Below are 10,363 nucleotides of genomic sequence, written 5' to 3' on the forward strand. Positions count from 1 at the left end.
GCTGGTGAAGGGCCTGGAGAACAGACCTTGTGAGGAGCAACTGAGGGAGCTGGGTCTGTTCAGTTTGACCAAGAGGAGGCTGACGGGGGATCTCCTCATGCTCTACAATTACTTGAAAGGACATTGTAGGGAGGTTGGTGCTGGTCTCTTCTCACAGCAAATTAAAGACAGAACCAGGGGGAATGGTTGCAAGTTGCAAAAGGGCAGGTTTAGGCTGGACATGAGGAAGAAATTCTTCACAGAAAGAGTGGTCAGACCCTGGAACAGACTGCCTAGGGAGGGGGTTGAGTCGCCATCCCTGGATGTGTTCAAGTGTCGCTTAGATGTGGTGTTGGGTGATCTGGTTTAGGGGTGAACTTGTAGTGTAGGGTCAATGGTTGGACTCGATGATCCCAAGGGGCTTTTCCAACCTGAATTGTTCTAGGATTCTATGAGTCAAACGCAGGAGCATGAAGGACACCCCTCAGCGATGCTTTACTGGAAGGCACGACAACCATCGGCCGCATGGAGATGTTCATGGGTGCAAGATCTGGCTGGTGCTCTGCTGCTGGAGACGCGCAAACGCGCTCCTCCCTCTTCACTTTCCTCAAGAGAAAACCAGGAGGTTTCTGGGAAGTGATTCAGAGAGCAATTTTCTCCTCCACTCAAGCACCGGCCATGTTCTGCTCCGAGTCTGTGCCCCCTCCCTAAAGGTTTGTGAGTTATGAAGGATTTTCCAAACTGCCTCCCTTTATTTTCCATGGTACACTGCACTCCTGAACATCGCTCTGCAGAGCCAAGTCCCAGCGCTGGGACAGGAACACTATTTCACTTGGGCTTTTATTCAAAGTCAGGTGCATTTTTGCCTCTGGATTTCACAAAGGTTTTCATCTCCAAGACTGACGAGACAATTTCTTTAGATGTTTTATGAATCCCTCCTCTGCGGTTTCTCCCCTCCACATTAGACCTACTAAAAAAGAAATCGTGGTAATTTGACTCTGAGATGGCTGAGAGCTGGCCATAGCTATGCATGCTCTCTACATTAAATCACGGATCCTCGGAGAATCCATCACTTAAAACTACACAAAAGGTGAACCAAGGAGGTTTCTAGGAACATTAATATCTCCTGGACTTTTGCAAGAGCTGTAATTCACACAAGTTACAACCCAGTCATGACTATCTAATATCATTTATGATCCATCTCCTACCAGTGTCTTCTGGATTTTGTTTAGCCTATCGCCTATGTTGTCCATGGAAAAATAAAGAGCTTTTACTCTTTACCTGTTGGAGTAAGAGCCTTTTACCCTGGCAAATCTCGTGGTGGGAACTGGGCAAGCTACGGTCTCTGGTCCGTCTCCCTTTACCCAATCTGATAATGTTCAGGACATATTTTAAGTGGAAAAGAGAAAAAACATGAACAAGGTGTGCGTGAGGAAAATTCTGTGAATTAACCGGAGTGCAGAATCGCGACGAAAGGACGAAGCAGATGATAGAGCACATTTGGTAGAGATGTTTCTGGTTTCCCTCTGCCAACCTTATTTGTGGTGGATACGGCCCTGAGCCTCGTGCAAAGTCTGCAAAAAGCTGAATTCCCCAGGCAGTCCCCTTACTGAGTGCCTCAAAACGATGCGAGCATTTGTTCTTAGAAAACCTCGCAAGGTTCTGCAGGAAAATCACCCTGCCAGACCCCAAGGTACCCACCTTGGGGCACCCACAGATACCCCTAAACACTCGGTGGGCACCTACAGAAGACCTACAGAGCACTTACATGGGGGAAGACGATGCCCACGCTTTCCCTTCCGCAGAGCAATGCTTCCTCCAGGGAGGACCCAGAAGCAGAAATTAGGAATCGGAGTCTCCGTCCTGCCCCACGTCCCCACAGAGACCCCTAATTTCTGAGGGTGATTTTTAGAAATACCTTCTCTGCTCCGTGAGGGCACTGAAGTAACAGACGCAAAGCATTATTCTCCTCTGCATTATTAATAAACGTGGTTAAAGCCGAAGCCTGAGAAAAAGGGAGTGCCCTACTTTCAGAGAAATAAAAAGGGCTCGCTTTAATGAAGGAAGTTAAAACAAAACAACCGTCTCAGGAAGACAGAATGCCTGGGAGGGAACACGCACCAGGCTTAATGAAGACATTATTTATTTATTTATTTATTTTCAAAATTAGTGTGCCTCCTGCCTCTGCAGTAGAGTGATTTTAGGCACTAGGTTTTACATACTTGAAAGGATTTTTTTTATTATTTTCTAATAACACTGTCCTAAATAACCAAGCTTCTTGCAAGCGTTGGGGTTTGCAATGCTGGAGCTTTGCCGTGCTCTCGTAGCCTGCCTCAAGTCTTTCCCTCTAACAGATATGGAAAAATGCAACAGGAAAACCACAGAAGGCAGAAACTTGTGTTGTTTCAGTGACTCGGGATGGAAAGAAATTCATTCCCTTGCTTGATGTCAGGCTCCTCGGGCTGAGTTTTGCAAGCAATGCGGCGGCTGGCTGTTATCTTGGGAAGGGCTGCTTTGAAATGAAGAATTTATCATCCTTTTGGTGCCTGAACATCAGCAAATATTCACCAGATACCTGACACTGAGAGAGGGAGGACTCAAGACTGGTTCCAGTTGCCATTTTCCTTTCCTCTAGACTTCTCCAAGCTCCTCTCCATGTCTCCTAGGCTTCTCAGACAGAGGCGATTGCAAAGTTTGGGGCACTAAATCGTTTAATTTTCCACGTGGATCCCAGGGCCTTGGGAACCATGAGGTCAACAGAAGAGCATGAGCATCACGGACCGTAGCGTGTTTGTAGGACAGCGAGGATGGAAGAGGATGGCACTTAAGTAGCAGATAGTTGAAAACTAGACTTTGAAAACTAACCACCACCGATGGATTTGGGATTAAACCAAGTCACCATCACTCCCTCACTTGGCGTGAACCACACCAAGGGCAGGCACAGAGGGCAGTCTTCACCTTTGCTCAGTGGTTGAGCTCTTGCTACGGTTTTGCACAGAGGCCAAGTAAAACTCATGAAATTTGGGGCAAAAGACACTTAACCAGAGAGGGCTCGTCCGAGGAACACCTTTAGGCTGGAGCAGAAAGGATGATCAGGCTTGGGCAGAAGAGTTTCTTTCAAGCCTGGCAGCTCCCTTCGAGTTACATCCCACAAATTCTGAAGTCACGAGCAAAGGATGCGATTCCCATCATTTTCAACCTCTCTTCCAAGTAGTTTTATATATAGAGAGAGAATCAAACATCCAAGCAGATGGAACTGTGGTTTGTGTTTGCTTTTTTAATGATCCTGAAGGATTTAGGGCAGCATTACCACCCTCCGCCCCTTCTGAAACAGAAGAACCATGTCGGTGGACAGGATGCTTTGGAGAGCAGCAGTTCTGCCGGGAACCTCTTTCTGCAGCGAGGCAGCTAAAGCCTCAACATCTAAAACCCCTTCCAAAAAACACATTTAGAATTAGCCTGCTCTTTCAGAATCAAAGATTTTAAAAAATAAAGCTGAGCCCCTCCGATTCCCAGCGTGTCCGATGGATGGCATGAACCCCAGCAGCACCTTCCTCTCCGCGACGGGGTTATTTCCAGCCTCCTGTGCGACAGAGGCTGAATCGAATAAACTCTCCCTGTGCCGACACAGACGACCGGTTTTTAACTCAGCCACTGAACCACAGTATTACTTTAACTCAATTCCATTTAACACAGTCGAGCACGCTGCCCGCTCCGTCGCAGGTACCCACCGCCGGAATATTTTTACGCAGCTTATTAGTTCCCGCTCGGTCCCCATGTGTTGCCTGATCTAGTCAAGAGGTGGCGTCCCTGCCCACAACAGGGAGGTTGGACTGGATGATCTCTAAGGTCCCTTCCAGCCTAGGCCATTCTATGATTCTATGATTAGTTGGCCCTCGAAAATTCTTTATTTTTTCTCCTTTAAGCCTATTTTTCCCAAGAGAGGCGATCACAGGCTGTGGGGGCGATGCTGGGAGGTCCTTATGGAATGTGCGCTTTCTTCCCAGAGTTATTAATGCGGCATCGAGTCGGGATCATAAATAAAATAAATCGAGGAGTCACGAGCAGCTTGGAAAAGCCTCTAAATTGAAGAAACGTCCAAGCCAGGATTGCCTCTGCAGCCTTCACTCTGCCTCTACAGCTAACGTTGCTCGATGTTGTCTTCACCCACAGCATCACACAGGGTTTTTTTTCATCCACCGACCGGTGGAGCCGCTGTTCTGAGCATGGCAGAGCCCACAAAAGCACCTTTCCTCCTGGATGCACACGAACGAGCTGAATGCTCTGAACCATGCCTCCGACGAGATAAATATCTCCAAATGCTGCGTGTGTGTCGGGGGGAAAACTCCTGCCGTGATGTTAAATCGCACTGATTTCAAGAGCTGCAGGATTTGTTTACGGGCAGGATGGAGGTTTCTGCACAAGGGGAGTCAGGTTGAAGAACACCAATTTTAATCTTCACCGTTTCCTCACTAATTTAGTGCTTGGCTGCGTCGTGTTACGCACCGGAAGATTTTTGTTCTCAATGCAAAACCGACCTGTCGGCTTTCTGGACATTAGGAGATTTCCAGTGTGGAAATTATTAAAAGTATTTTTTTGAAGACTCGTAAACAGAGAAATGCAATTTAAACGCCGAGACGGCCACGAAGGCTTTCTTGCTTGAGCGTTAAGCTGCGGAACAAAAAAGATCTGGCGAGGGGACACGCACACAAAAATGAGCAGAGGATTATTTTTCTTAGAGAAAGCAAGTCAGTAAAGATCAGGATTGCACTTCAGAAGGGAGCGTCGAGGGAGCGCACAAAAGGCTGGTTGGCACAAAGAAGATTGACCAGGGCTTTCGTTTCCCCTTTCACATCATGCAAATCCAAAGCAACAGACAATTATTTGCTTAAAAAAAAAAATAAAAAAAATAAAACCAGTAACTCAAGCCATAATTAATCTGCAGAACCGCTTGCTGCAAAGTATTGCGGCGATAAAATACAGCAGGAATCAAAGCACGGGGGAGGTTGAGCATCTTTAATGAGAGCCAGGACACCCACAGCCACAGCCACCAGGACAAAGGTAGGGAAAAATCAAAGTCATCGTGGTTTTGTGCTTATAAAAGCCGCTGACTAACAAGGTTTGGGGCGAATTATTCGACACCGAACAATGGCGAGGAAACTTCTGAAGGTCGATCCGGCTGTTTTCAAGGAGGAGAGACCGGGGTGGACAGACCCAGGGGCTCCTCGCTGCTGGGTGGAGGACACGGGCTGTAGGTTCTGCTGCCGGAACGATGGGGCTTGAGAATGGGTACCCAAGGTGCTCATCCCTTTTTTCCCCGATTATCCTTCTGTTTCCTTGTTCTCTCCTGGTCTTCCGGACTGTTTCTTCACTGTCTGCGTTGGGGTATCCACTTCTTTCTTGTCTTTGGTGTGAGTGCAAGCAATTTCTTTGCTGGAGAGAAGGAAGCTTGTCCTCCAGCCCACTCCAGGTGGACCAGGTGGGTCCCATTTCTCAAGTTATTCTTACTATCCTAACAGATAGCAAGAAAGCAATCGCACAAAACATCATCCCAGAGGTCTTCTCTGCAGATATCTTGACTATGTATCAGAATTATTGGAGGAAATATCTACAAACGCCCTTTGGGTTCCTGTTCCTCAAGAGGATGAAGGACACCCCAGGCAGGAGGCATCTCAAGCTCTCCTGGCAGGACAGAGAGGAACCCACGGGGAGTCTGTACCCAAGGATGGGCTAAATGTCTTTCTAGAAAGACATTTAGTCTCCACTGAATAAATAGGGACCTGGGCTGGAAGGTCTATAAGGCTAAAGGGAACCAAATCTTCCTTACACGTGGCAATTGCTGCAGCTGTTTAAAATACTTGAGAATTTCCAGTGTTGTTTCTTTTTTTCTTCCTCTCTTTTCAATGTGGAAAATTAAACCGAGCTGAATACAACCTTTCCAGAGGAACGTGCGGATTTCACCGAGGTTTTGCAAAGACAAGTACTTTTTCTTGATAGCAGCTCAGCATTTCTGCTTTTTTGTGGGTTTGGGTTATTTTTTTTTTATTTTCAATTTGTTTCCTACTAGGAACTCCAGTTTCTCAAAGATGGTGTTTGAGATGTACAAGCAAGATGGACATCCCCATCCCCTCAGAATTCCTCGTCCTGCAGAGATTTGGTGTTGCCTCTCACTTGGGTGTCCCCTTGGTCATCTCCTCATTTAGTGGTGGAGCTTCTGCCACCCCTGGCTGAGCTTGGAGGATGTTGCCAGCCTCTGGCAGGACAAGCCACTAATAAATTTGTCATTTTTTTTTTATGCTGTGGAGCTTTTATTTCACTTCACTCTTTCAGTTTTAGATCCTTCAGGGGGAATTCGAGGGTGGCCCAGCACACATCTCCGGGAGCAAAACTTGTTTCACGTTACACGCGAAGAATTTTAATGGGAAGAAAAGCAGCTAGAGACCCTACCGGAGGCACACAAAACCAAACAAACCACAATGGATCCCTTACAGAGTCATCCGCAATAAATGGCTTTATTTGTCAACCTTGCAAAAAAAAAAAAAAATGACAGCTGCGATGTGGAGAAGACAGCACCAAAAGGGTTTGGCAATAAATTTCTGTTTCATCAGCTTTGGAAAGCTCCCAAGCCTGGGGATCCACTGATTTTATGACAACTGGGAGACTTGAAAACTTGGCAATTCCGAGGAGAAAGGGTTTAGCAGGACCGCCACAAAGCCCAGCTTTGTGTTCGTTACGCAAGCATCTATTTCACTCCGACGGCGACTGAACGTTCGGCTGAAAAGGCGACTTTATTCACAAGTTTTAAAATCCCGTGGCTCTTTGGAGGTGAAGCATTCCGGGGAGGAAAAAAAAAAACAAACAACACCTCAGCCAGCCAAAAAGCCACGAAGTCAAAACAAAAGGGCGCGATATAATTTTTCATCTCCAACGCGTGCTTGGAAATGGATGAGCAAGAGATTTCTTTTTCGTAAAAAAGGCACAGACCTGATTTCAGAAACGCTTTTCAATCGCAGTTCAGACACTGCCAATTCTTGCATCTGACCTGTCTGGCCACGTCCCTTAAAGAAAACGCCCTGGTAACACGCTACAGCCTAAAAACCTCAGAGCTAATAAAAACAGTTCTAATCATAGAAGAGTTTAGGGTGGAAAGAACCTTCAGAGATCATCTAGACCAATCTCTCTGCCATGGGCCGGGGCATCTTCAACTAGCTCAGGTTTGAGCAACCCGTCCAACCTGGACTTGAATCCGCAACTGCTCTGGGCAGCAAGATCTCAAGTTTGCTATTAAATAGGAGATTTCATTTACTTATACTACTCTTCACTTAATTCGCTCCAGATAAGAGTTACATTTTCAAACTGCTACTTAGCCTGAGGGTTCTACCAGTCTCTGTCATGCTCCCATCCCACAGATAATTTGGCTGAAAGCAGAGAACTCAACTGTGCTTTAAAAACTCGAGGTTGCTCGGTCCTTCCAAAGGGTTGGTTTGCTTAAACATACGTTTGACTTATGATTGACTTATTATTTCCTGAGTAGGGGCCTAAGAGGAGTCTTTAACACCAAAAAGAAAAAGGTTTCCAAATTTGGGCTCAAAAGCATTAAAGGAGTAATTCATTTAACACAGCAACTGAAATATTCCTTTTTAAGCACAGGACCTCATTAGTCCTTGTTGCGGTGAAGACAACTCCTTGTGGACAGGCAGGAATTAGTCCATAAATTCTGCTTTGGAGTAAGTTCTCTCACTCAACATCAGCAGAAGGTCCACTTTTTCTTGTAAGAAGTGTCCTTGCTGGAAGTTATTTGGCAGCAGCTCCCACAATTAATTTACATTCTGTCCTGAATCTTCATGAATCCATTGCCATACTTCGGTTATAAGCAATTCCCCTGTCTCCCCACCTCATGTAGATGAGATGTTCAACCTCAAAGTGATGGGCAGGGCATGACTGGGTTTGTATTCATGCCACCCACATGCTTTGATGGCTTTCTCCTCTCTAGCTCTCTCCAGCCAGGGAGGAAGGTTCAAGACATGTGTGTTCTCCTCCATCCAGATGTTTCTCTGCATCTGCAGAGCTACATAAACCAGAGCCATGGGTCGGGGTGTTTGGCTAAGAGACAACAGCAGAAATCAGACAGAAGGGAGGTGCAGAGATGGTGCTCACCTTAGCATTTTGTCCAAAAAAGTGGCTAGTGGAGGAATTCAAAAGAGAAATGGCTTTATGGGCAATGAGGGAGAGGAGCAGAAGAAACCAGGGAGATGCTTGCTTGGAAAGGTAAGAGGTGAAGATGACAGACATTGGTGGCTGAGCCAGAAGAGCACTAAGGCTCTGGACACGAAGAAACAACGGAGGAAGTGTTGTTTCTGTAAAAAAAGACAAAAAGTAGACTGTGCTAGATATGAGCAAGAGGGAGGCAAAGAGGGAGTAGGTGGGAAATGTATTTTGTACCAGCTCTGCGGATGGATGGAGGACAATTTGCCAAGTGGAGACTACAAAGAGAGCAGTACTCCAGGATAGGGGCCGAACTGTGGAGGATGAATGTATTATCCATCAGCCGCGACGGTTCAGAGGAACTGCAAAGGAGGGCGCAAAAGAACACGTGGCTGGTGTGAAAAATTAAGATGCCCCTGAAAAATGAAGACCTTGTACCTCCGAGTACGGCTTCCCAGAGATAGATGGGGCATAATGGAGAAGGGAATAACCTGTACAAGCTTTTGTGGAAAGCTGGAAGAGGCAGATGATAAAAGGACCTGCTGGAGCAGCGGTACAGAACAACCTGTCCAACTGGGAAAGCCAAGGGAAAACAAGGTGTTTTGGAGAAGAGTGCAGATGGTGCTGTCACAGATAACCCGCACACCAACGCTAAGGCAGAGGAGTTCCTGAGCTTGGCCAGGGATAGCTTGCTGTGTCTGTAGAAGAGTCATTTAGGGAAGTGTGAAGGGCAGGATCTGGACAGAAGAAGAGTTCATCACGAAAGCAGGATACAGTAAAGACCCAGCGTGAGAGATCCAGAGACCAAACAGGACGCTGCTGCTGACATTTCTGCATCTATGACACGGAAGGAGGTGACAAGGACAAGCAGGGGGAAGGCGAAGGCAATTTCGTGGAGGTTATTGCATGCAGCATTCAGAAAATATTAAAAGCCATCAATGCGCAGGCATCACAGCGATGAGCACTGCCAAACTCCTGGGATTACTATTAAGACACAACTCATGGCTCAAAAGTGCTTTGCAACATAAACAAATATTCTCAATGGAGGACAAAAAATTAGAGGAAGAATTAGGAAGGGAAGAGCTTATCACAGGCTCCTTCCCTGGAAAGTATCTGCTGACGAGGACACGCAAACCGCTGGGTTTTGTACATCGAGCAGCAAGAGGCTAAATCCTTCTGCAACGCTTCAACGTGCCACATCTTGTCTCTATACACAGATTTTTACCTGGGGCGTAGCCAGGGCTGCTGGTTGGATACATGTTTGGGTTGTAGGCTGGGGCAGCGGTGGGATAGCCCGTCGGATAACCTGCAATGAGAAAAAGAAAATAGTTTTAAAAATAAATAAATTACGCTTTTGTCAAGAGGCAGAGAGAAAAGGCCAGCATCCCTGGGAAGCAATAAACAACCTGTGTGAGGAAAGAGGCCACCGGCATTGCTGAGAGGGAAAGCACAGATGTATTCTCAGCTGGCCGGGGTATAGGAAGGACTGTGAATGTGCTCTGCAGGCTTCCACGTGACATCATCAATATTTCAACTTCGCTTCTCTGGAAAGCGAGCAGCGCGATAACCAGAATGCAGGAATGTTCGATGCACTCTGAAGAGAGCTGCTGAGAAAATCCACGCGCTGAATGCAGAATTCAGCTACGAAAACCCACCAGCACAGCCATATATTAACGTTTTCCCTTGGCTGCCTGCAGCCGCTGCAGCTTGACCATCTCTTTGCAGTTCTAACACCCAGCCCGATTCCTCGGCGCTTCCATAAACGAGAGCTTCTCGCGAAAAAGAAGGCAGAGACGTCGCATGAAAATGTGACAGCTCCTCTATTCACCCATGGCTGCACAACCGCCATCCCTGGGGGGACGCGATTACCTGCCAGGCCACCTGGAAGGAACACGCACGGCGGCTCAGATACCCTTTGAAGCCGCGTGAGGCTTCAATGAGCACTTTAGGAAAGGTTGCGGAGCACCTTCAGTTATCGTCACCTTCGCTCGCATCAGTCAGAGGGAGTTCAGGGGAAATCATCTAAGCAGCCAGCCGTGTGGCGGGGCTGGAAATCACCGCAGACCCACGTCCCTGCGTGCGCCCACACACAGAGCAGATGTCTGGCGCCAAACTCTTCCTCTGCCAGAAGTTCTTGTCCTCCCCTCTAGGGTCTGGAGAACAAGTGTGATGAGGAGCG

General features: G+C 47.1%; 1 protein-coding gene across 1 annotated transcript in view; it reads right to left on the bottom strand.

The window, feature by feature from the left end:
* FAM168A (family with sequence similarity 168, member A) overlaps window positions 1-9,489 on the bottom strand; it is a 24,182-nt gene extending 14,693 nt beyond the window's left edge. The window contains exon 1 of the mRNA XM_009872990.1: window positions 9,410-9,489. Within this exon, the coding sequence (XP_009871292.1) occupies window positions 9,410-9,443 (34 nt within the window). The 5' untranslated portion in view covers window positions 9,444-9,489. The remainder of the gene's footprint in view (window positions 1-9,409) is intronic.
* Between the last annotated feature and the right edge of the window lie 874 nt (window positions 9,490-10,363).

Source organism: Apaloderma vittatum, unplaced genomic scaffold (assembly GCF_000703405.1).
Source record: "Apaloderma vittatum isolate BGI_N311 unplaced genomic scaffold, ASM70340v1 scaffold9367, whole genome shotgun sequence".
NCBI lineage: Eukaryota > Metazoa > Chordata > Aves > Trogoniformes > Trogonidae > Apaloderma > Apaloderma vittatum.